Raw genomic sequence first — 27,350 nt, forward strand, 5'->3', positions numbered from 1 at the left:
AAATTCCAGCCACTGTTCCTGTTTTGTGCTTGCTAAAGAAATAAGATGAACTAGTTTTCCAGTCAGTAGCACTCTTGCCTCTTGAGTGTGAAGATTGTGGCTTGAGCCCCATTTCAGCCTTGAGCTGACACCTCAGTGCCGTATTGAGGGAGTATTGGACTGTCGGAGGTGCTGTTGTTTGGAGAAAATGTTAAAGCAAGGCCCCATCTGCTTGTTTGTGTGGTCCAGGTGGACGTCAGAGATCCCTATTTGAAGAGGAGCAGGAAGGTATCCCAGTGTCCTGGCTAGCATTCCTCCCTTAATCAATGTCATGAAGCAGATTATCTGATCATTCAACAATGTGCTGATTAGGGGTTTATGCTATGCACAGATTAGATGCCATGCTTGTCTACTTAACACTGGGGATTAATTATATGTGAAACACTTTGAGGTGTGAGAGAGATGTGAAAGGATGCTGTATAAATACAAGCCTTTGAAATTTAAATTTCATATGAGCAATTTATTGTGCTGCCTTGCAACTTTAAAAACCTTGCCCAGTTTTTTTCTTCAAACAGAGAAAGTTTAAGACCTCTGTTGTAATGCTCATTGTTTGTTTTACAGGCCTCCCTTTCCTCGTCTGCTGATCTTCTGGGGCTTGAATCAGCCCATTTTGTGAATTCAGCCCCCTCGTATCCATCTGCGGGTAGATTATTGGTAGACATGTTCTCGGACGTGAGCCCTGGGGTCATCCCGCAGATTCCCAATGCTCAAGACAGCTCTGTGAGGTACATGTTAACGAGTACGTGTGGAATTACTGGGATTCTGGGTTGAAAGCTGCTTGCGCAACACCACACACTTTATTTCTGCATTGGCTATCCTGGAATTATACACTGGGCACCAGTAACTCTCTTTTCACTTGCCGTGTCTGGGATGTTAAAGTTCTCTATGAATATTCATCAGTGAAGCACACCTCAACTTGGCAATGCTGCTTTAACCACCTGCAGTTATTTTAGTAGGAAGCACGTTGCGTACACTCATCAAACCAGATAAATATACTTCACGTAGCTATTTATTGAACAAAAATCTCCCATCATTCAGTAACTAAGGAAGTAAAGCTTCCACTTGTGCACACTGCTTTTCTTATCTTTTTGCCAACAAGTGCGCAGAAAGGTTAAAGTTTACATGCATTTGCTGTGCACACAGTAGTATTGGGGGCCCAGGCCAAACAATGGTGTCTGTTACTCATATTTTGTCACTGATCAGAAAAGCAATTAGCCACATGTGGCTAAATTATTGGGCAACACTGGTTTAGGCTCATGTGATGAATGGCCACTTTGGATAAGGTTGTGAAGGGCACTGATACCTGGAGTTGTACTCTGATGGTCTGATATCAGACCCACCGGCCGTCCATGTCTCCGCTTTAAAGACGTCTGCAAACGCGACATGCAGTCCTGTGACATTGATCACAAGTCGTGGGAGTCAGTTGCCAGCGATCGCCAGAACTGGCGGGCAGCCATAAAGGCGGGGCTAAAGTGTGGCGAGTCGAAGAGACTTAGCAGTTGGCAGGAAAAAAGACAGAGGCGCAAGGGGAGAGCCAACTGTGTAACAGCCCCAACAAACAAATTTTTCTGCAGCACCTGTGGAAGAGCCTGTCACTCTAGAATTGGCCTTTATAGCCACTCCAGGCGCTGCTCCACACACCACTGACCACCTCCAGGAGCTTACCCATTGTCTCTCGAGATAAGGAGGCCAAAGAAAAGGAGACTCTGATGAAGTCAGTGCCCTTGAGCGAGATAGAATAGAATCCATGTTAAAACACTGAGTCAGTGCTGTGGGCGGTCAGGGAAGAAGGGAAAAGCTGCAATATTCTGTCTTGGGTCACCATTTCCAGGGCTGGAAACCTTTGTGTCGACATTCTAGTCTACACAGGCTCCTCTGCTGCATGTCCCATCAATGTAAATCTGACGTCCTTTCTAAAATTCATTATCCTCCAACTAGGTTATTAGAAACAAAGAAAAAGGTTTTATTGTCCAGGATACAGCACAACTCTATTTCTTTCTTTCTGATTGTCTCTTCCCACTCTCTTTTTCAGGTTTGTTTGTAAAAATAATGGCATCTTATTTGAGAATCAACTTTTACAGATTGGTCTGAAATCTGAATTTAGACAGAACTTGGGTAAGTTTACTTTTTTGCTCTCTCTCACTCTCACTCTCTCCCTCTCCCCTTACCATCCACCTTCCCACTGTGCTGCCTGGTGATTGTGCAGAGATTTCCCCCCTGCTGTGTGCAGTTCTCCTCTATGATTTGAGCTTGACTAAAGTGCATGCTTAGGTGTAATACTGGAATTAAAAGGTAGCTGCAGTAACATCCAAAGCGACTGGTGAACCATTCATTGTACCTCACTGGTGAGGAGCTGCCAGAAATACTGGTTGTCAGGTGTTGACTGACTTGCTGTTCAATGGCAGCATTTTCTGGGGTTATTTCTGATTACAGCCTTTACATTTTTCATTATCTCATATTTTACCCCTGGAAAATAAGTGACTCCAGTAATGTCTGTGAAAACAATTTGTGCTCATGGAACTATACCCCAGCACCTTTTTAGGACTAGAGAGGAAGCACGATTGGCAGTAAAAAGGAGGAGGAGGAAAAAAGCTCTGTTTATTACAAAATGCTTAAAAGTAGAATGCTTTTTATTTTATAAGTGCATTCCCTCCACTGATTACAGTTCAACTGTTATTAGCAGCTGGCTACTTCAGATGAAGCATCTCCTGATTTGTACTTGCCGATTGGGACCAGATACTGAATTCTCGTCCATTTCCAACCCAATGCTGAAAATAAAGATATTCCTGTAATGCTGTTATCCTGTAATATGGATTGCAGGATGACCTGGAAATATTCAGATTCAAGGAAACCTGTATGTTGTCAATGAGGTCAAACCCAGAGACACAAGTTGAGAAATAAGATGAGCTTCTAGTAACTTGATGTGTAGTTGAACGGTGATACTTGAGTGATATGTGTCTGCTAAAGCAGCCTCTTATTGTCTGCAGGTCGAATATACGTTTTTTATGGTAACAAGACTTCTACGAAGTTCGTAGGTTTCACCTCAGCAGTCATCTACCCCAGAAACCTTCCAGCTAATATCCTTTGCACAAGAACATTTGCTTGACAGCAGAGGCTGGCCTGTGAGCTGGCTGATGTAATGTTTTTGTTGATCTTTTCTATTCAGTACACGGGCTGCGTCATTTCCATTTGTCAGCTGCAGATTATCTGCACCTGCAGCAATTGCAGGTGTCTGCGTGAATTCTTGGAGAATGGATGCAGATTTAAGTGAGCAGTAGCTCTGCTTGTGTTGGGACTTGGAAAAGTGAATGGTTATGATCCGATGGGTTTCCATGTCCCTCTCCTCTTTTCCCAAAATATGTGCTAAACTGCTTTTCCCTAGCTTAAGGAAGATGAGTACCTTTCTCTGCACACCAGCAGCTGCACGAGAACAGTCTTATGCGCGCTTACAGTCATAGAGTTATACAGCACAGAAGCAGGCCCCTTGGCCCACTGTGTCTGCACCAGACGTCGAGCCTATCTATTCTGATCCCATTTTCCAGCACTTGGCCCATAGCCTTGGATACTATGGTGATTCAGATTTGTCCTTTCCCGTCTTGTGGCAGCTGCTTGGTGTCTCCTTGTAGTTGACTTGGCAACCTTGCGAATTGTTTCTGCTGCTGACCACTTGATTTAAAGGACTGGCACTCAGGTACCCTTCAGTGGCCAGTCACCATTGTCAATGGGCCTCAGCAGACAGTATTCTAGGGAAAGAGGTATCATAGCTTACTTTGATTCTGACTTTGACACACATGCAGAGACATGTACCTGCCCACAGGGCAGGGAGGTGGGTGTGTGCTGACACGGGCAGGGAGGATGTCAAGGGATGTAGAGGATTGGATCAGGAAAAAAAAGGAGGCTTATGGCAGATTCAGAGAGCTGAAAACAGCAGAGGCCCCAGAGGAGTATAGAAAGTGTAGGGGGGGTACTTAAAAAAGTAATTAGGAGAGCGAAGCGGGGGCATGGAAAAAAACTGGTGGGCAAGATAAAGGAAAATCCCGAGGCTTTTTATAAGTATATTAAGGGCAAGAGGATAAACAGGGAAAGAGTGGGGCCGATTAGGGACCAAAGTGGCAATTTGTGTGTGGAGCCGGAGCACATAGGTGAGGTTTTAAATGATTACTTTGCATCTGTGTTCACTATGGAGAAGGACGATCTAGGTGTAGAGATCAGGGAGGGGGACTGTGATATACTTGAACAAATTAACATTGAAAGGGAGGAAGTATTAGCTGTTTTAGCGGGCTTAAAGTTGGATAAATCCCCAGGCCCAGATGAGATGTATCCCAGGCTGTTATGTGAGGCAAGGGAGGAGACAGCGGGGGCCCTGACACAAATTTTCAGATCCTCTCTGACCACAGGAGAGATACCAGGGGACTGGAGGACAGCGAATGTGGTACCATTATTCAAGAAAGGTAGCAGGGATAAACCAGGTAATTACAGGCCAGTGAGTCGAACATCAGTGGTAAGGAAATTATTGGAAAAAATTCTGAGGGACAGGATTAATCTCCACTTGGAGAGGCAGGGATTGATCAGGGATAGTCAGCATGGCTTTGTCAGGGGCAGATCGTGTCCAACAAACTTGATTGAATTTTTTGAGGAGGTGACTAGAGGTGTAGATGGGGGTAAAGCAGTTGATGTAGTCTCCATGGGCTTCAATAAGGCTTTTGATAAGGTCCTGCAAGGGAGATAGGTTAAGAAAGTAAGAGCCCATGGGATCCAGGGTAATTTGGCAAATTGGATTCAAAATTGGCTTAGTGGAAGGATGCAGAGGGTGATGGTGGAGGGTTGTTTTTGTGAATGAAGGCCTGTGACCAGTGATGTACCGCAGGGATCGGTCCTGGGACCCTTACTGTTTGTAGTGTACATTAATGATTTAGACGTGAATATAGGAGGTATGATCAGTAAGTTCGCAGACGACACGAAAATTGGTGGTGTCGTAAATAGTGAGGAGGAAAGCCTTGGACTACAGGACGATACAGATGGGCTGGTAAGATGGGAGGAGCAGTGGCAAATGGAGTTTAATCCTGAGAAGTGTGAGCTAATGCACTTTGGGAGGTCTAACAAGGCAAGGGAATATACAATGGGTGGTAGGGCCCTGGGAGTACAGAGGGTCAGAGGGACCCTGGGGTGCTTCTCCATAGATCACTGAAGGCAGCAGCACAGGTAGATAAATTGATTAGGAAGATACTTGTTGTTATTAGCCGAGGCATAGAATATAAGAGCAGGGAGGTTATGATGGAGCTGTATAAAACACTGGTTAGGCCACAGCTGGAGTACTGTGTACAGGTCTGGTCACCACACTATAGGAAGGATGTGATTGCACTGGAGAGGGTGTAGAAGAGATTCATAAGGATGTTGCCTGGGCTGGAGCATTTCAGCTATGAAGAGAGACTGGATAGGCTGGAGTTGTTTTCCTTAGAGCAGAGAAGGCTGAGGACCATTGATAGGATCGATAAGAAGAAACTTTTTCCTTTATCAGAGAGGTCAATCACTAGGGGGCATAGATTTAAGGTAAGGGGCAGGAGGTTTAGAGGGGAGTTGAGGAAGAATTTTTTCACCCAGAGGGTAGCTGGAATCTGGAACACACTGCCTGAAGGGGTGGTAGAGGCAGGAACACTCACAACATTCAAGAAATATTTAGATGAGCACTTGAAACGCCATAGCAAACAAGGCTACGGGCCAAGTGCTGGAAAATGGGATCAGAATAGTTAGGTGCTTGATGGCCGGCACGGACACGATGGGCCGAAGGGCCTGTTTCTGTGCTGTATGACTCTATGGCATGGACAATACTGCTAATACTTCCTCCTTTTCAATGCTAATTTGATCAAGTATATCACAATCCCTTTCCCTGATCACTCCACCTACATCGACCCTCTCCATAGTGAACACAGATGAAAAGTAATCGTTCAAAACCTCACCTATCTCCTCCGGCTCCACACGCAGATTGCCTCTTTGATCCCTAATGGTCCCCACTTTTTTTCCTTGGTTATCCTCTTGCTCCTTATAAAACGCATTGGGATTTTCCTTTATCTTGTCTGCCAGTGATTTTTCATGCCCCCTCTTCGCTCTCCTAATTACTTTTTTAAGTACTCCCCTACACTTTCTAAACTCCTCTCGGGCCTCTGCTGTTTTCAGCTCTCTGAATCTGCCATACGCCTCCTTTTTTTCCCTTATCCAATCCTTTATAGCCCTTGACATCCAGGGTTCCCTTGACCTGTTGGTCCTTCTCTTCACCTTTACAGGAACATGTTGCACCTGAACCCTCACAATTTCCCTTCTAAATGAATCCCACTGGTCTTATGTAGACTTTCCTATAAGAAGCTGCTCCCAGTTCACTTTGGCCAGATCCTGTTTTATCATATTGAAATCTGCCTCCCCCCAATTCAGTACTCTTATTTCCACTCCCTCTATGTCCCTTTCCATAACAATCTTAAATCTTGCAGAGTTATGGTCACCATCCCCGAAATGCTCCTCCACTGCCACTTCTACCACTTGTCCAGCTTCATTCCCTAGGATTAAGTTCAGTACCACTCCTCCTCTTTTAGGACTCTCTACGTGCTGGCTCAAAAAGCTCTCCTGCATGCACTTGAAGAAGTTTGCCCCCTTTAAGCTTTTTTGCACTAATACTATCCCCTCTAATATAGGGGAAGTTGAAATCCCCTGCTATTATTACCCTATTATTATTGCACCTCTCTGAGATTTGCCTATATATCTGCTCCTCTCCCACTGCCTGACTGTTTGGAGGCCTGTAGTACATTCCCAGCCAAGTAATAGCCCCCTTTTTGTTTTTAAGTTCTACACATATTGCCTCATTAGAGGAACCTTCTTAGATATCATCCCTCCTTACTGCAGTAATTGTTTCTTTAATCAACAGTGCAATGCCACCTCCTCTTTTACCCCCTCACCTATCACGTCTGAAGATTCTATACCCTGGGATATTAAACTGCCAGTCCTGCTCTTCCCTCAACCATGTCTCAGTGATAGCAATAATATCATATTCCCAGGTGTTAATCAATGCCCTCAATTCATCTGCCTTACTTGTAAGACACCTTGCATTAAAATAGATACAATCCAGCCTTGCATTATTTGCCTGAGCCTTAACAGGTCTACATTTACTCTGTCCTCCGGACTGACTTAGCTTCACATTTATATTTGATTGTACATCACCCCCGACTGTGCTTCCACTCTGTATCCCATCCCCCTCCCAAATTAGTTTAACCCCTCCTCCCCACAAACAGCACTAGCAAACCTCCCAGCAAGGAAGCTGGTCCCGTTCTGTTCACGTGCAACCCGTCCATCTTCTACAGATCCCACCTTCACAGAAACAGGCCCAGTGCTCCAAGAATCTAAAGCCCTCCTCCTGCACCATCTCCTCAACCATGCATTCATCTGCTCTAACCTCCTATTCATATACTCACTAGCCTGTGGCATTGGAAGAAACCCAGAGATTACAACCCTTGAGGTCCTACTTTTTAATCTGCTACCTAACTCCCTAAATTCTTTTTGCAGGACCTCATCCCTCTTTCTACCTATGTCATTGGTACCAACGTGGACCACGACCTCCGGCTATGCACCCTCACCCTCCAGAATACTTTGTAGCCGCTCGGTGATATTCAAGACCCTTGCACTAGGGAGGCAACATACCATCCTGGAATCACGTCTGTTCCTCTAACCATAGAATCCCCCACCACTATTGCCCTCTTGTCCCTTTTTCTCCATCCCAGCACAGCTGAGTCAGCCATGACATTCCGGTCATGACTCTCGGTGCATTCTCCAGAGGAACCCTCTCTCTCATCGGTACTCAGAACTGAATACCAGTTAGAAAGTGGGGTGTCCTCTGGGGACTCCTGCACTACCTGCCCTGACTTCTTTGTCTGTCCGGCAGCCACCCAGTCACCCCCCAACTGGGCTCGCCTAGGCACCGGCTAGACTACCTCCTGAAACGTGCCAGCCACATAGTCCTCCACCTCGCGGACACACCACAGTGACTCCAGCAGCCGTGCATATAAATAATGTCATCTCTGACACTGCAGCTCTCTCTCACTTGGTACTGCACTCGGCTATTATTCTAGTCATGGGCTGGGTCTCAAGCTTATGGCCTTCTGTCAGACAAGTAATTGTGCTGGCGACTGAGCCAGATTGACAAGTGAAAATTACTTTAGTAGTGACTGTGATTACTGTGGATGCCACAAATAAAGCTAATTTTACCCCTCCAAGCCCATGGATGCTGACACCATTGGTCATGCCCCAACTGCTGTCCTGGCTATCCCCAGTCACCTCAGCAGGGCCCAGGCACGGAAATCAGCATGGCTGCATTACTTCCCCCAGCCCCCGCGCCTCCTTACCAACTGAGAGGAGGGACAGATCAATGTTCGTGGTCTCGTAAAAAGGAAGGGGTTTATAGTGATAATCAATCATCATGATGTGTGTTCAAAGAATGCTGTTCGCAGTTTGCACAGTTTAATAGAAATTATGTGATACCGAATGGAGCTTTGCATCAAGCTTTCCGCTAACTCAGCAATCTGGAATCCGCCTGTTATTTAGAAATTGACCCTTGTTTTGGACCCATCTGCACTTTTGATATCTATGAGCTGATCATGTCAAACTTGCTTTGCAACTCCCAAGATTTATTTCAAGGTGGATTGATTCACTTTATTCAGAACAGCTAAGACTTTTCACTGTGGCCAGGCTTTCCTGCTTCATGCCTTCTGGTGTATGAATCCACAAACAGTGGGTTGAATTGTGTCTCTTAAGGAGAGTGAGAATAATGATAGACTGGGCAGGTTGCAGTCGGAGGCAATAATTGAGAAGCAGCAAGTCGAATATTCAGGCTGCACTGAAGGACAAAGCCAAGCACATGTCCTTGAAAGCGAACACGGCTTTGAGACAATGCTTGTGCATCACCTGCAACCACAATAACACTGGCAACAGTGGCTTATTTGGGCCTGTGAGATGAGTAATGGCAGTCAATGAGATTATGCTGCAGGAAGACAGGCTGCATTGCTCTCTGAGCCATGGGGAAAGGTCACTTCATTGTCACTATAGCCCCAGCAAGATGGTCAGTCCACTAAAGTTTGCCAGTTTTAACCAGTCCCTTAGGTAAACGACTCAGTAGAGCTCTGACTTATAGAGTCACTTAGTGTGCGATAATTTGCTTAACTATCCTTCTGCACAACTGAATGTTCAAACCAAGCCTGTCGATCCCACTGTTGAAGGTGGTGCCCAAGTTCACCAGGTGTTAAATATCGAGTGCATCTCTGATTTTGTCGAGGTGCCAGCCCTTAGCATCCAGTTCAGGTACACACTTTTTGTAAAGCAATCCTCAAACTGAATTTGTAATGGTGGTGGGCAGGTGGGGGAGCTGGATGGGAGGAAAGGGTTGCTGCCATTATCCTTTCACCCGCCTCTTCTGGTTTCATTCAAAGCAGATATGACGGAGAACTCCAGAACATCTCTGTCAAGCTGCCCATCACGTTAAATAAGTTTTTCCAGCCCACAGATATGTCATCTGAGGATTTCTTTCGGAGATGGAAACAGTTAAGCAGGTAAAAGCCCTTCCACTCTGAATATTGCAGCAGAATTGGGTAGTGAAGTATGAAGTGCTGCCAGTGTCACTATCTTAAGCCGAGCATGCACTTTAGATGAGCATATATTTGAGCATTCTCCGTTGAAAGATAAGAGCTTCACCATGGTCGTGAGCACACTACCTAACCTGGTATATGGCCAGGTCTTGGCTCACCATTAGCTGGGTCAATGATGATGACCCTACAATTGGTCACAGTGGACCAGGGAGAGGAGAAATCAGACACAGTGTTCACTATTGTTCAATGGCCAGCTAAAAATTTGCTGTGGTTGACCCATTTTAATTGTGATGTGTTAAATTGTCAAATAGACAATGCCTAACTGTCTTGCCTCAGAAGTGAAGGATGACCAGTGCTAAATAGTGCTACTTTTGCAAGGAGCTGGTGGAGGGGGTGCTGGACATATTTATTTTCCATCCTAATCTGATAGTCTGTCTTGCTTCTCTCTCTTTCTGATGACCTTCCTGGACTACAGCTTAGCAATGACTGGAAAGCTGTTAATCTCTCCAGGTGTGGAATTCTCATCCCAAACTGTTGGTTTCACCCTGGTTCCCTGAGTCTTGCTGCAGCAGGTTCACTCTGTTCCTACTCTCAAGAAGCAATGTTTCAAAATCTGCAAAAATGTTGTTTCCGCTGCTCACATACACTCGACTTTAACACAAACTCCACCCACCCATTTCCTCTCCTGAGGGAAGGTTTTGATGCTTAATGGAACCTGTGTTGCTTTCATTGTATCGTTGATAATTTTCCATGATTGAGCATTATGGGCCAGATTTTCACAAAGCTTCTCCATATTGTTTCTTCGGTGTAAGTTTCAGGGTTGAGTACTGTTACTTCAATGTTCTGGAAGCAGGGAAAATGCAGCCTGACCCTTGTGTAGATGCTGAGAATTGAGTCCCGTAAAGCTTTATTAACAAAGTGTTTTTTTCTGTGTCCCTTAGCCCACAGCAAGAAGTGCAGCAGATATTTAAAGCTAAGCATCCAATGGATTCAGAGATTACAAAAGCAAGGGTACAGATCAAACTTTAGCCATATTCTGTATTAAGGAATGATGCCAAATCTTGTCTCCATTGTGTAATGTTGACTTGTGCCTGGTCTGTGTTAACGTAAGCCTTGACTCATTGGTAGTGGTCTTGCCTCTGAGCCAAATGGTTGTGTGTTCAAGCCCCACTTCAGAGATTTGAGCATACAGTCTAGGCTGACCCTTCAGAGCAGTGCTGAGGGAGAGCTATGCTGCCCGAGGAGCAATGTTGAGGGAGTGCTGCTGTTTTTCCTTCATTATAACAGTGACTACACTTCAGAAGTACTTAATTGGCTGTAAAGTGCTTTGGAATTTCTCATGGTTGTGGAAAGCATTATATAAATGCAAGTCTTTCTTTTTCAGTTACACTCTCCACTGTCATGGACGTGGTTCACTCGTTTAATCTCCTTCCACAGCCTATGTACACTGTCCACTGTCATGGACTCTACCCTAATTAATCTCACAGCCCCTGTATTATTATGGACTGTATTTACTAATCTTGGGTGTGAAAGTCCCAGATTAACAATTCCAGATGTCTAGAATGGACATGAGCAGAATGGCAAAGTATTCATCGGTCATCATATCTCCCCTGTTGAAGCCTGGCTGGTTCCCTCATGCTGATGAAATTTCCATGGTTTAAGCAGCCCAGAGGCCACTATGTTCATAGCGTGTATGATTATCCTAGGCCTCTTAGCGCTATTTATTTCTCAATTCATCTTTTTTCTTGAAGCAGCTAAATGCACACTTGAAAAACAATCCTAGTGCCTGCTACTGTTGTGAAGGAGCAGTTCTTTACTGAGATGATTGACAGTTGGGTGTTTAGTTTGATCAGCTTGTAATATTTTATATTTCAGCCCATGTTGGACTAATGGTGCATCTTACTTCTCATCTGGCAGCTTTTGGGATTTGGTGTTGCGCTTCTAGATGGGGTGGATCCCAATCTTACCAATTTTGTGGGAACTGGAATTATTCATACAAAAACTGTCCAGGTTGGATGTTTGCTTCGCCTGGAACCAAACACTCAGGCCCAGGTATGTAATGGAATAGGCTGCATAATTCTTCCTGTGACCGCGTGGGTTTTCGCCGGATGCTCTGGTTTCCTCCCACAGCCAAAGACTTGCATGTTGATAGGTAAATTGGCCATTATAAATTGCCCCTAGTATAGGTAGGTGGCAGGGGAATTGAGGGAAGGTGGGGATGTGAGAGGGTAATGGGACTAATGTAGGATTAGTATAAATGGGTGGTTGATGGTCGGCACAGATTCGGTGGGCCGAAGGGCCTGTTTCAGTGCTGTATCTCTAAATTTAAAAAAATTAAAATTTGTGAGGTAGCAAGGGAAATCAGTCTGTCAGACAGGGAGACAGATCGCGATCTCTCTCCTTGTAGCCTGTGCTGCTCAGTAATCTCCACTTCCAGTAATTACTTTAAACTTTTCGGTTGTGAAAATTGTAATTTTCTCTCTGTATACTTCAGGTGGTCAGGGCAAAGAGAAATTATGTTGAATTTTCAGTGTATTAATGAACAGCAATTGCAGCTTAGTAACTAGCAGTGTGTCTTAACTATGCTACGTCAATATTCTCTTCTCACTGTACTCTAGGTTCTTTTCATAAAAGCACACTCAGGCTCCCCCTTCACATCCTCTTTGCCCATGTCTAAGAAATGTCTCCCTACAACAGGTTAACTTCAAGTGATCTGATCTCAGCTCATGGTCTCACTTCAAAGTGGGCATAGTGAGCAATGCTTTTTTAAAATTCATTCATGGGATGTGGGTGTCACTGGCTATGCCAGCATTTGTTACCCATCCCTAATTGCCCTTGAGAAGGTGGTGGTGAGCTGCCTTCTTGAACCGCTGCAGTCCATGTGAGGTAGGTACACCCACAGTGCTGTTAGGAAGGGAGTTCCAGGATTTTGACCCAGCGACAGTGAAGGAACGGCGATATAGTTCCAAGTCAGGATGGTGTGTGACTTGGAGGGGAACTTGCAGGTGGTGGTGTTCCCATGCATTTGCTGCCCTTGTCCTTCTAGTTGGTAGAGTTCGTGGGTTTGGAAGGTGCTGTCTAAGGAGCCTTGGTGCATTGCTGCTGTGCATCTTGTAGATGGTACACACTGCTGCCACTGTGCGTCGGTGGTGGAGGGAGTAAATGTTTGTAGATGGGGTGACAATCAAGCGGGCTGCTTTGTCCTGGATGGTGTCGAGCTTCTTGAGTGTTGTTGGAGCTGCACCCATCCAGGCAAGTGGACAGTATTCCATCACACTCCTGACTTGGTGGACAGGCTTTGGGGAGTCAGGAGGTGAGTTACTCGCCACAGGATTCCTAGCCTCTGACCTGTTCTTGTAGCCATGGTATTTATATGGTTACTCCAGTTCAGTTTCTGATCAATGGTAGCCCCTAGGATGTTGATAGTGGGGGATTCAGCGATGGTAATGCCATTGAATGTCATGGGGAGATGGTTAGATTCCCTCTTGTTGAAGATGGTCATTGCCTGGCACTTGTATGGCGCGAATGTTACTTGAATGTCAGTGTTGCAGTTTGGATTTTTTAATGCTGTTTTTTTCTCTCTGTCTTTCTCTGGTTATGCCACAGTTCTCAAATAATCAATTGCAGAGAAGTTAATATGCCTGAATCATGGTGTTCCCACTTTTCTAACCATAGACCTTAATGACCAGAGAATTGGGAGTGACACGTCAGGTCTGTTGACCTTTATCCGATTCCACCATTCACCACCTGGCAGGTGAAGCAGCAAACTGCCTGATAACAGGGATATAGTAAGGCTGGGCAAGCATTGGAGGGTGCAAAGGAGAATAACAAAATCATTTTATAATTATAAGAATAAGCTGAGTGAAGGTTAAAATGCTTAATCTATGCAGACCAGAGGAGACGGTCAATGCAGAATCTTGAAGCAAATATTATCAATGGCTAGGTTAAAATAAATTGTAAATTCTGTAATTAAGGCAGGATAGTAGTAACAGAAGATAGAATACATAGTTATCGAACAGAAATCCAGATTAGATCATAGAAGGAGTCTCTTCTTGGAGTGATTGTTTGGAGTTCCAGATGGGAAAGTAGAGGGGGAGTCTTCAGGGGTGTTCAAAACACAGTTGGTTTCTGGACTGGCATATCATGGATAGGGGTTTTGCTGAATTGAATGGTCTTTACTCATCCTTGACTTTTCAAATGCTCACGGCAAATTTACCACTGTATTAATCATTATCTGCTCCATATCGTTGGGTGATCTGGGATTTAGCTATGACCTTGCAGAAATCTGCTTAAATGCGGTATCATATAATCCCACATACTCAATTCAGATAGGCAGATGTTCAACTCAGGCAGATGGATTACAATTTATGTAATATTAAAAATCTTACATCTGCTTTTCCAGACTGTTTATATAATCTTATTTCTTGATACATTTTGCAACCCTTTTATGTTGCTTTTTACCACTATAAATTCCTGTGTCCACATTTATAATGGAAACTGTCCATAAAAACCTGCAATTGCACTTTACCCCCGGTGGTCCTGTATTATTTCTATTTTGTCTTCCAACTCCTCAGTCAATACTGAAGAGAAGCTCCCACACTCCAACCAACTCTAGTGTCAGACTTGGCTCAGTGAGAACACTTTCATGTCTAAATCAGAAGGCTGTGGGTTCAAGTCCCACTTCAGCGATTTGAGCACAAAATTTAAACAGAGAATGCTGCCCTTTGGACATTCTGTCTTTTAGATGAGACATTAAAGCAAGGCCCTGCTTTCCCTCAAGTGGATGTAAAAGATCCCACAGCATGATTCAAAAAGAAATGGAGTTCTCCATGGTGTTCTGGCCAATATTTATCCTCCAACCAACATAATTCAAATAGAAATGCTGTAAATACTCAGGGTGTCTGGCAGCATCTATGAAGATAGAAAAACAGAGTTAATGTTTCAGGCCTATGACTCTTCATCAGAACTGGGAGTACTTAGGAGATGTAACAGTTCTTGAGCAAGGCAGGGGAGGGGGTGGTGGAGGAAAGAACAAAAGGGAAGGTCTGTGATAGGGTGGAAGGCAGGAGAGATTAAATGACAAGGGATGATGATGAAGGCAAAAGCAGATAGTAATGGAACAAGTAAAGAAACAAAAGATGTGACTAGAAAATGCTGGAAATCCTCAGCAGATTAGGGAGGATCTGTGCAGAGAGAAACAGAGTTAATGTTTCAGGTCAATGACCTTTCATCAGAACTCGGTTGATTCAAGTCTGAACTCAATAGTGAGTTCAACAATTTTAGATCATAACCTCTGCCTGCATTGTGTTTTGTTTTTGGATGGTAGCTGTTGATTTTGCCTTCCCCAATTACACCTCGTCTAGACTCATCTTTTGTTTCTTTACTTGTCCCATTACCATCTCCCTTTGCCTTCCACCCATCATCCCTTATGTCGTTTATTCTCTCCTGCTTTCCATCCGATCACAGATCTCTTTTTTTTACTTTTCTACCCTCCCCACCCCCTTTCCCTGCCTTGCTTAAAAACTGTTAGGCTGCATTTGCTGACAATGCAACCACTAGGTGGCGCAGTACTGGCACATGTACAAATGCAGCCTCATCCACTGAAATTTCACCATCTATAACGTCTCAGGCAGCTGCCAATAATAAAGATGGCACTGCTCAATTTAACACAAAAAAATTGAACCCAAACCCCTCAATGGCGCCTCCACATCTCCCCCACCAGTACCCTCTCACAATCGCCGCATCTGTTCCCTGCTCCCTTCTCCGATCGCTGCCTCCATCGCCTTATTCAGTTTCCCGCACCCTCCTGTGCCCGCCTTCTCGCTGCTCCCTCCCACCGCTTCACAGTGTTTGCCGCTTCCTTCCACCATTCTCTACCGCTCGACTGGTCACCGTTCCCTCCCGCCGCTCGCTCCCCACCTCACTGCCTGGAGAAGCGGTGGGTTGGGGGGGAAGGGGAGCAAGTGGGGTGCTAGCAGCGGGATGGAGCAGCAAGCAGTTGGGAGCGGCAAAATAGAGCAGCGAGCTGTCGGGCATGGGAGAGAACGGCGGGAGGAAGCGGGGAAAAGAAGCTGTGATTGAGGTGCTGATTATGAGGGGGAGCGGGAAAGAGAAGCAACGATTGAAGCCGCTTTCCAAAACTTGCGCTGGAGGTTGACGTCCCTTTTGTGTAATGAGGTATTCGCTCGCATTAGTGTTGGCAAGCTGGCAAAGCTGGGGTGCATTTTGCGTGTGTGCAAGGATGAATGCGTTGTGCACATGTGCGCAGTTCAGACCATGGTGATGACGTCAGCGCTTGGCTGCCTTGTCAGGAGACGCTCTGAAACTGTTACAGCTCTTAAGTACTCCCTGTTTTGACGAGAGGTCACTGACCAGAAATATTAGTTCTGTTTCTCTCCACGGATGCTGCCACCTGCTTAGTATTTCCAGCACTTTCTGTTTATGTTTGATTTCCAGCATTCAGAGTATTTTGCACTTATAGTTAAAGCCCAGTTTCTGATCATTACTTCATTGCTGTTTGTTGGACCTTGCTGTGTACAGTTTGGCTGCTGTATTTCCCTACATTATAACAAGTGTAACAAGTACTTCATTGGCTGTAAAGCGCTTTGGGAAATCCTGAGGTGAAAGATGCTACATTTAATTGTAATTTCTTACTTCCCAAATTGCTGTAAACTTTGCAACTTAACTATAATCTATTTGTAATATGTTACAGCTTGTGTATCAATGCACTTTGTCCACGCTACTAGAATTCTTTTCGTCACGTCTTTTGTCAAAATTCTTCAACTTTATTATAGTGTCCCAAGTCTTGTTTCTCAAGGCTTTTGACAATGTCATGTTGAAATTGCCAGACCTGGCCACTGAATGGCATGTGGAGAAAATGTATGACCTTTCTTTCAGCTCTGTACCACCTTTCTTCATTCCCAGTATTACAGTTTTCTGCAACCATTTATTTTTTTTTCAATTTTTAATTATTTTGAAAATGTTAACCTTTTCTTCTCATACTGAGTGAACAGTTGTAAGGCTGCCCTCCTATACCCACTCCCTCATAGGATTGCCAATCATGCAGTCCATATCAATGACTTAGATGAGGGGACTGAGTGTAATATATCCAAGTTTTCTGACTACATAAAGTTAGGTGGGAAAGAGAACTGTAAGGAGAACACAAAGGGATATAGACAGGTTAAGTGAATGAGCAAGAACATGACAGATGGAGTATAATGAGAGGAAGTGTGAAGCTATCTACTTTTGAAGGAAAAATAGAAAAGCAGAATATTTTTAAATGGTGAGAGACTGGGAACTGTTGGTATTCAGAGGGAACCTGGGCATCCTTCTACACAAATCACAGAAACTGAACCAACAGCAAGCAATTAGGAATGCAAATGATATCTTAGCCTTTATTACAAAGGGATTGTAAGAGAGTGAAGAAGTCTTACTGCAACTATACAGGACCTTGGTGAGATCACACCTGGAGCACTGTGTACAGTTTGGTCTCCTTACCTAAGGAAGGATACACTTGGCTTAAAAGGAGTGCAGTGAAGGTTCACTAGACTGATTGCAGGGATGAGGGGTGTTGCGGACAGGTGAGAGATGATAGAGATGGATCCCCCTTTTCTGCCTCAACTGACTGAAGGAAGTGTTTTTTTTTAAGTTGTTTTGTAGCTCCTGAGTGCTTTAGTTGTAAAGAACAGACAAATGACAGGTTTTCTCATACATTTAAAAAGAAAGATACATGTTTATTATACAACACCTGAAATATATGCAACAACACCCACTCTCTCACTCATACAGGTACACACACACTCAGGAAAAGATGGAGACTTATAAAGATAACATGCTTTGGGCCTGTTGATTTGTAAAGAGTTCTCTGTTAAACGTGTTTTTTTCCGGGGTGAAGACTTGAAATGATGTAGGCCTATAATCTTTTCCCTTGTTGACTGAAGAATGACTTGGGAGGTTCAGAAAGACGGATGCACTGTTGCAGACTGCTCTTGTTATCTGCCAGCCAAAGGTCAATGGCGAAGTCCTGGTATGGTTTCTCTGGTTGGGAGTTCAAAGATGGTGATCTTAGTCAGGGTTCTTCCTCTTTGCTGGAATAGATGGAATCTTCAATTTTGAACCAATAAACTGAATTAGCCAAAATTGATTCTGCTCTGATTGTTTCAGAATGTGCTGCCATAATCCTTTCTCCCGATTGGTCAATTTGGTGCTTTGGCGCACCTCAAGTCTGTTTGAGTTTGTTTCACAAGTTCATTATTTAGTTCATAATTTCTCCTTGCGTGCGCGTGACAGAGGATGTCCTATGATGAGCGATTCAGTAGACCAGGCCAATATTTCCTAGAATTTAGAAGACTGTGAGGTGATTTCATTAAAATATGTAACATTCCTAAAGGGTTTGATAGAATAGATGCTGGGAGGATGTTTCCCTTGTCTGGGGAGTCTGGAATTAGAGGTCACAGGCACAGGAAAAGGGGTCAGCCATTTAGACTAAGATGAGGAGAAATTTCTTCACTCAGAGGGTTGTGAGTCTTTGAAGTTTTCTACCCCAGCGAGCTGTGGATGCTTAAGTCATTGAGTATATTCAAGCCAGAGATTGATAGATTTTTGGATGCTAAAGGAATTAGGGGATATGGGGATAGTAGGAACATAAGAAATAGGAATGGGGTAGGCTATTTGGCGTCTCGAACCTGCTGCACCATTCAATAAGATCATGGCTGATTTGATTGTGGCCTTAACTCCACTTTTCTGCATGCCCCCCATAACCCTGTACTCCCTTATAGATCAAATATCTATCTAGCTTAGCCCTCGAAGGGAAACATCCTCTCAGTATCTACCCTGTCAAGACCCCTTAGAATCTTACAGAATGCAATCAGATCACCTCTTATTCTTCTAAACTCCAATGAGTATAGACCCAACATGCTCAACCTTTCCTCATAAGACAATTCCTTCTTTACAGAGGAATCAACCTAATGAACCGTCTCTGAAGTTACTGGAATGCAAGTTTATCCCTTCTGAAAGAAGGATACCAAAACTCTACGCAGTATTCTAGGTGTGGTCTCACCAATGCCCTACACAGTTGTAGCAAGACTTCCCTACTTTTTATACTCCATTCCTCTTGCAGTAAAGGCCAACATTCCATTTGCCTTTCTAACAACTTGCTGTACCTGCATGCTAACTTTTTGTGATTCATGTACAAGGACACCCAGATCCTTCAGTACCACAGCATTTTGCAGTTTCTCTCCATTTAAATAATAATCTGTTTTTCTATTCTTCCCACCAAAGTGGACAACCTCACATTTTCCCACATTATATTCCATCTGCCAAATCTTTACCCACTCACTAAACCTATCTATATTCCTTTGCCGCCTCAATTTCGCCACTCCCCTCGCTCATTCTAACCTGTCTCCCTCAGAACTTGCTGCACTCCATTCTCTCATGTCTAACCCTGACATTGTGATCAAATCTGTTGAAAGGACGATGCTGTTGTTGTCTGGCGTACCGATCTCTATCTTGCAGAGGCTGAGTGCCAACTCTCAGACATGTCTTCCTACCTCCCCCGGACCATGTCCTCACCGCCGAACATCAAACCACTGTCTCCAGGACTGTCACTGTCATCCCATTTCCTCCGGAGATATTCCCTCTACAGCTTCCAACCTCATAGTCCTGCAACTCAGGACAGCCTGCTTCTACCTTCTTCCCAAAATTCACAAACAGGACTGTCCTGGTAGACCCATCATTTCAACCTGTTCCTACCTCACAGAACTTATTTCTTCCTATCTTGACTGTATCTTTTCTCTCCGATCCAGTCTCTTCCCACCTACACCCGTGACTCTTGTGATGCCCTACGTCATTTCAACAATTTTCAGTTTCCTGGCCCTAATCGCCTCCTCTTCACTGTCGACGTCCAATCTCTCTACACCTCAACCCCCCACCAGGATGGTCTAAGGTCTCTCTACTTCTTCCTTGAACAGAGGCCCAACCAGTCCCCATTCACCACCACCCTCCTCTGCCTGGCTGAACTTGTTGTCACATTGAACAACTTCTCTTCAACTTCACTCAGTTCCTCCAAATAAAACGTGTTGCTATGGGTAACCGCTTGGTTCAGTTATGCCTGTCTTTTTGTGGGGTATGTCAAGCATTCCTTGTTCCAGTCCAACTTAGACCCCCTCCCCGACTCTTTTTCTGGTACATTGATGAGTATATTGGTGCCTCTTTCTGCTCTCGCCCCAAACTGGAGAATCCTTCTCTCACCTTTACCCAGTGTATCTCTGACGCTTCCCTTCCCTTCCTTGAATTTTCTGTCTCCATCTCTGGGGATAGGCGGTCCACTAATATTCGTTATAAGCCCACTGACTCCCACGGCTACTTTGACTACACTTCCTCACACCTTGCTTCCTGTAAGGACTCCATCCCAATCTCTCCATCTCCTACGCATCCGCTCTGATGAAGCTACCTTCCACAACAGCACTTCTGATATGTCTTCCTTTTTTCTCAACCGAGGATTCCCCCCACTGTGGTTGACAAGGCCCTTAACCCTGTCCAACCCATTTCCTGCACCTCTACCCTCACCCCTTCCCCTCCCTCCCAGAACCTCGACAGGGTTCCCCTTGTCCTCACTTTCCACCCCACCAGCCTCCACATCCAAAGGATCATCCTCCACCATTTCTGCCACCTCCAGAGTGATACCACCACCAAACACAGCTTCCTGTCAGCATTTTGAAGGGATTGTTCCCTCCACAGCACCCTGGTCCACTCCATCATCCCAACACCTCGTCCCCTTCCCACGGCACCTACCCATGCAATCGCAGGAGGTGTAAGATCTGCCCTTTTACCTCTTTTCTCCTCACCATCTTAAGACCCCAAACACTGCTTCCAGGTGAAATAGTGATTTACTTGTACTTCCTTCAATTTAGTATACTGTATTTGATGCTCACAATGTGGTCGCCTCTACAGTGGAGATAGCAAATACAGCTTGGGTGAGTGCTTTGTGGAACACCTCTGCTCAGTCCTCAAGCATGATCTGCTGGTTGCTTGTATTTCAACCTCCCCCCGCTCACATGCTCACATTTCTGTCATCAACGCAAGCTCGAGGATCAGCATCTCATCTTCCGATTAGGCACTGTACAGCCTTCCGGACTCAACATTGAGTTCAACAATTTCAGAACATGACTGGCCTTTTTTATTATTATTTTATTTTTAACCATGTCCCTGCCTTAAACTTGTTTTTTCATATTTGTGCTTCTCGACAGAGCTGTTAATGATTCTGCCATTAATACTCTCTCTGGATTAATGCTTTGTCTTTCACCACAACCATTAACACTCCCTTTGCCTTGTCCCATGACATCTTTGTCATTTAATCTCTCCTGCTCTCTGTCCTATCACGCACCTTCTCTTCTCCCTCCCACCACCCACACCGCATCTCCCCCTTCACTTGCTTAATACCTATTACATTTCTAACTTTTGCCAGTTCTGCTGAAGGGTCACTGATTTGAAACGTTAACTTTGCTTCTCTCTCCACAGATGCTGCCAAACCTGCTGAGTATTTCCAGCACGTTCTGTTTTTATTTCAGACTTCCAGCATCTGCAGTATTTTGCTTCTATATTCCTTTGCAGACTCTTTGTGGTTTCCTCACATCTTGCTTTCCTACCTATCTTTGTATCATCAGCTAATTTGGCGACAATACACTCGGTCCCTTTATCCAAGTCCTTAATGTAGATTGTAAATAGCTGACGCCTCAGCACTGATCCCTGTGGCACCCCACTAGTTACAATTTGCCAACCTGAAAATGGCCCATTTATCTCTGTTTCTTGTCAGTTACCCAATCCTCTATCCATGCTAATATATTACCCCAACATCATGAGTTCTTGTGCAGACACCATGAGCTCTTGTGCAGAAGTAGGGAAAGTAGAGCTGAGGTAGAAGAGCAGACATGATCTTATTGAATGACTCAGTAGGCTCGAACTGCCGATTGGCCTATTCCTGCTTATATTTCTAATGTATGGTTTGAAGGAAATAGAGTTTTTATTCCTCAAATAATATTGGACCCATCAGCTGTAAACCTGCCTTTTCAACTCAGGAGAAAACAGTCCCCAATTAGACTTTCATAATCTATGACTATAAACAAGTCACAAGGCCAGACACTTAATAAAATTTATATTTATGTTCCTAGACCTATTTTTACACACAGGCAGCTTTAAGTAGCTTTTTCCAGAGTGAGAAGTTTTGATTCTGTTAAAGTCTTTAGTGAAAGAATAACCAGGAATCCTGTATTTAAAGAAGTTCTGTTGCAGCGGATACTAATTTCACTGCAGATGTTTTGCGGCTCTTTGCTAGTTGAAGACAAATCTCCAAGACGTTGCTGTGTGACCAAGACCGGAGTAAACAAAATTGGAGCTATGGCATTTTCTGTGATTTAAAAGATTTCTTTGAACACCTGTTGTTTGTTCGCAGACCTCTTTTTAACATTTCAAAATCAATGTATATCTTTAGGCTGCGTTTACTGACAGTGCAACCACTAGGTGGTGCAGTACTAGCACATGTGCAAATGCAGCCTGTTCCACTAGAACGTCACTGTCTGCGATGTTCAGGCAGCTGCCAGGAATAAAGATGGCACTGCTCAATTTAGCACAGGAAATGCTTATGCCTAGTCAGTTCTAGCAAATTAACCGTACATTAAGTTGGATGGAAGCCCAGTAATATATTAGTATGTAGAATGGGATACTAACCGTAATCCTCAGATCCATTTAATATTCCAGTAAACCTATTAAATACATAAGGAATTTTATGATTGAATTTCCATGTTCTGAGACTTTTGGGAGATAGTGAATTGGCACCCCGATGGATGGAGAAGAAAATTGGGGTTATCCACATGTTATATGACTGATCAGGACTGATTTCACCCCAACTCAGCTACTCGCTCCCACCCCACTGGCCGCTCCTCCCCCTCGCTGCTTACTCCCCTCACTGTCGTTCCCCCCCCGCCTCTCCTAGCTGATTGTTCCTCGCTTCACACCACCCCACTCTCTGGCTGCTTGTTTCCCCTCTCCCCCCGCCCTCCAGCTGTTAGCTCCAGGCCACACTGCTTCCCTCCTCTCGGCCACTTGCTCCCACGTTTGATCATTCCTCACTGCGCCGCCCGAAGAAACAAGGGATGATGGGGCGATGTAGGAGTGAGTGGCCGATAGGAGGGAAGCAGCGTAGCCTGGAGCTAGCGGCAAGGGGTGGGGAGGGGCAGAAGCGGGGAGCGAGCGGCCGAAGAGCGGGATGGCACGAGGAGTGGTTTAAACGATCAGCCAGGGGAGTGGGGGGGTGGGATGGTGGGGAGCAGCGAGGTCTGGGGGTAAGTGGCCAGGAGGAGGGAGAGGGAGAAAGTGTCGAGGCCCAAAGCGAGTTGCCAAGGGGGGAAAGCAGCCAGTGGGGCAGTAACGAGTGGTAGGGATAAAGCTCCAGCCTCAAAATCTCCCATTCAGCCACACCCTCCATCCGAATGGGGGGGCTGGATACCCGATAACGCTTTATCACGAAGCCCAATTAGACGTGGATATGCGATGAAGTTGGCGCTACACAATGGTGTCATCCCACTCATGCACCACTTAGTCCTGGCAAGACGTAGGCTGCGCAGCTTGGAGCACTCTGATGATGTTGGCGGGCCACAGCTTTGTCAGGAGTCACTTTGATATCTTTATAAGTTTAAATTTTCTGAGCATGAGATTTTGTCTAGTGCTTGCTGGTTGCCAGTCATTCATGCAAATCTACCCCCGTGCCTGTTGCGCTCGGCTGGTCCTTAGCCGATTCCTACTCTCTCCACCCTGCACTACCAGTCCCCACAGCCTCCTCAGTGTTAGGCCATTAGGACTTAGTGTCTCTGACATCTTGGCAAAAAGCACCATAGCTCATGAGTTGAATAGTGTTGGGTATTTCATTAAAAGTTTTACAAATTGCTAGTAGTCTAGTTAAACTTGTTTTCTTGGTCACATTGACAATACTAGAGAGTACTGCTGTGGATTTAATATGTACTGACGGTAGCTGATAAGTTTTGTGCAACTGCATTACAATGTTTATTGGCACATGTAGGTGTAGGTACATGGAGCTGTTATATCCTTAATGATTTTTCAGCCAGCTTCAGTTAATGGCCACCGGTTCTCAGGCACAGGCCCCACATATACAAATTAGTTGGTGTTGCAGCTGAAGCATCTCAGTCTTACTGTGTGACTCTGTTTCTTTTTCAGATGTATCGACTCACACTGCGAGCTAGTAAGGAAGCTGTATCAAAGAGGCTGTGTGAACTACTGTCAGAGCAGTTTTAATTATCTAGCCACTTAAACCCATTGTGCACGCTTCTGGATTGTGACCGTTATTCTTATACTTGTCGATCTCATTTGGAAGCTCGATATTTTCATTCAGTTTTGAGAATTATTGGTAATGTTTTTGTCTCCTGCCTTGTGATGCCTGTCCTTTCATTTCCAGAAATTGAGAATATGAAGTGTACAGGGTGAGATATTGAACAGACTTTTTTAAAATAGTTGATAAATGAATGTTTGGCAGAGGTTGTGCTATCTGTTTATCTTTCCACCTTCCCTCTGTTCCATTGTTACATAACTTGCACTTCACTTCGGTTAAATTGGAACAAGAAAATTGACTGGATGCAATTGTGCTGCTCTCAGAACCTGCTTTCTGTCAGAAGCTGGTGATGTACATTGCAATCAGCAGTGCCTTTGCTGATCAAATCTTTTACGATACATCTGAATTTTCAGTCTGTAAAATAAAATATTCTTACTCTAGTCTTTATTCACTACAATATAGTCCAGTCTAATTGTAGGTGGTGGTGGGGGAGGAGGGAGAGAGTATTAAATAAAAAAAATCCATGGCTTTTTGAGAAGACTTTGTGTGACATTTACACCCACCTTAAAAGTACTGCAACCCAAGAGTGGGGCAGCAACAGGGCAGTGTCAAGCAAATTTAATTGTGTGCCTTGTGGTCAGTGTTGTAGACTGCTCTCTGTTTTTGATCAGCCTAACCAGTCACTTGGTCAACCTAATGTCAATTTTGAGTCCAGCTCTGAAGGGTGAATGATGCAGATTAAATTAATACAGGATCAGTTATATGCTGAAGTTGCTTCATGCAGCAGTTAGAGGAATAACAAAGGAAATTTGTACCAAACATCAGTTCGTCCACAGTTAGAGCACTCTGCAGTTTTGGAGGCCTATTATAGAAAGGGCGTTAAAGCTAAGAGTATTTCACCAGATGATGCAGCGATGGGCTACTATAGTTGGGGAATCGAGATACTAGAGCACAGAAGGCCGAGGGGATTTATTTGAGCTATTTAAAATTCTGAAGAGTTTTGATGGTGATGGCAATTTCCCCTGCTTGAGGAGTTGATGACAAGGGGGCCATCAATTTAAAATTGTCACAAAGAGAATAAGAAGAAAGCATAGAATGCTTTGCCACATTGAGTTGTGGAGGCAGAGACCATTGCATCTTTTAAGATAAAATTAGATATATATTTGAAGCACAGGAAGATAAGAGCTATAAGGAAAGAGCATGCCGGTGGAAATAGTTTCAGATTGGAGATTGGCAATAAACCCTGGCCTTGTCACCAATGGCCACACCCTGTCAGTGAATTAAATGAAAGGATTGTTCACGATGGAATAAATAGCCTCTTGCTGTGCTATAAACTGCTCTGATTCTATTGTTGGTTTAATGTGATGAATGTCAACACAATAGATTGGTGGGAAGTGACCAGCTCAAGAACGTACTGGAGCTGTGTCTGCCTTTTCTAAATCCCAGATTATTAAACACTTGAACAGGAGTGCCATTTTCTCTTTTCTGCATATTGTTCAACACATTTGCTGCTGGCTTTCAACAGGCTACATGTTTACAACTGCTTAGTAACTCTACGTTACCAAAATGTTGGGTTGTGACACCAGCTTCTGAAATAACACTTTATCGGAATTGTTGTCATTCCGATGTTACTTATTTCAAATAGTTCTGCACTTTCCCATTTTGCCTGTACTCCTGTGTGTGAGGAGATCAAAATCTTGCATTTAATACCTGCAATTTGAGTGGCCGTTACTTAAAAAGGTAAAGTGAACTTGTAACCTAAAAGTTTTTTGTCTTGTCCTACATATAGTGGCTTAAATAAACTCAACTTTAACAGAAGTTACTTTCTGGCAGCTGAACTGTCTTGGGCCTTTTATTTCAATCATTGTTTGATTTGCAGTGATTGTCAGGTTTGAAGATTCATATGATCAGCTCATTTCAAAAAACTAAGAAAATGCACCAAGTGGTTTGAGCAGGAATAGTTTCCTGACTTTCACAGGTTGAAAGACTGTTTATCACTTAATAAAGTATTAAACTGAACAAATTTAAGTAATTCATCATGGAGATCATAGCACCCAGAAGTATATTAAGAAATTGTATAAGGTCTAAATTAGTTTTACAGTGTATATACGTAAACGCATGGAGCATGGTAAATATGGTTGGTGAGCTGCAGGCACAGTTATCAAAGTGGGAATATGATATTGTGGCGATAACTGAGACCTGGCTCAAAAAAGGGCAGGACTGGGTACTAAATATTCCTGGATACAAGGTGTTCAGGAAAGAAAAGAGGAGGGGAGGCTGAATTGATTAAAAAGAATGTGCTGGAGAGAGAGGATGTGCTGGAGGCTCAAGGACAGAATCTTTTTGGTTAAAGCTAAGAAACAGTAGAGGTACCATTACACTACTAGATTTATTCTATAAGCCACCAAACTGGTAGGAAAGATATTCAGAGGAATAAATTTGCAAGGAAATTACAGAAATATGCAAAAATGATAATGTAGTTATAATGGGGACTTTAATTATCTTAATATAGACTGGGAAGGTAGTAGTGTAAAGGGCAGAGAGGGGCAAGAGTTTCTGAAGTGTGTTCAAGAGAATTTTCTTGATCAGTATGTTTCCAGCCCAATGAGGAAGGACCCATTGCTGGATCTGGTTCTGGGGAATGAGGTGTATCAAGTGTCAGTAGGGGAACATTTAGGGGACAGTGATCATAGTGTCATAAGGTTCAGGTTAGCTATGAAAAAGGACAAAGAGCAATCCAGAGTAAAAATAATTGGGGGAGGGCCAAAGTCAGTGGGGTGAAAATGGATCTGACCCAGATAAATTGGAACCAAAGATTGGTAGGCAAAACTGTAACACAACAATAGCCTGCATTTAGAGAGCAGATAGTTTGGGTGTAGTCGAGGTACATTCCTAGGAGGGGGGGAAGGTAGGGCAAACAAAGCCAGAACTCCCTAGATGATGAAAGAGACAGAGAGTAAGATGAAGTGGAAAAGGGGTGTGCATGACAGATGTTAGGTTGATAATACATGTGAGAACCAGGCTGAATATAGAAAGTTCAGAGAGGAAGTGAAAAGGAAATAACAGCAGCAAAGAGAGAAGAAACTGGCTGCTAGTATAAAAGAAATCCAAATGTCTTCTATAGAGATATAAATAATAAAGTGGTAGTAAAAGGTGAAGTGGGGCCGATAAAGGACCAAAAAGGGATTTACACATTGAGGCAGAGGTCATGGCTGAGGAACTAAATGAATGCTTTGGATCTGTCTTTAGCAAGAAAGAAGACGCTGCCAAAGTCATAGTGAAAGAGGAGGTAGTTGAGATATTGGATGGACCAAAAATTGACAGAGGAAGCATTAGAAAGGTTGGCTGTACCT

At 44.1% G+C, this 27,350-nt stretch overlaps 1 protein-coding gene across 3 annotated transcripts in view; it reads left to right on the forward strand.

The window, feature by feature from the left end:
- The window catches only part of LOC137377249 (AP-2 complex subunit alpha-2-like), a 203,427-nt gene extending 177,641 nt beyond the window's left edge, over nt 1-25,786 (forward strand). For 2 of the 3 annotated variants that reach the window (XM_068046789.1, XM_068046792.1), the window contains 8 exons: nt 601-764; nt 2,072-2,154; nt 3,027-3,116; nt 9,252-9,375; nt 9,507-9,623; nt 10,601-10,670; nt 11,577-11,711; nt 23,886-25,786. In XM_068046789.1, the coding sequence (XP_067902890.1) occupies nt 601-764; nt 2,072-2,154; nt 3,027-3,116; nt 9,252-9,375; nt 9,507-9,623; nt 10,601-10,670; nt 11,577-11,711; nt 23,886-23,963 (861 nt within the window). In that variant the 3' untranslated portion in view covers nt 23,964-25,786. Of the gene's footprint in view, nt 1-600; nt 765-2,071; nt 2,155-3,026; nt 3,117-9,251; nt 9,376-9,506; nt 9,624-10,600; nt 10,671-11,534; nt 11,712-23,885 lie in introns of those variants that run through there. The other variant, XM_068046791.1, reaches the window with a different exon arrangement.
- The last annotated feature ends 1,564 nt before the right edge of the window (nt 25,787-27,350 follow it).

The sequence above is a fragment of the Heterodontus francisci genome, chromosome 14 (assembly GCF_036365525.1).
Source record: "Heterodontus francisci isolate sHetFra1 chromosome 14, sHetFra1.hap1, whole genome shotgun sequence".
Classification (NCBI taxonomy): domain Eukaryota; kingdom Metazoa; phylum Chordata; class Chondrichthyes; order Heterodontiformes; family Heterodontidae; genus Heterodontus; species Heterodontus francisci.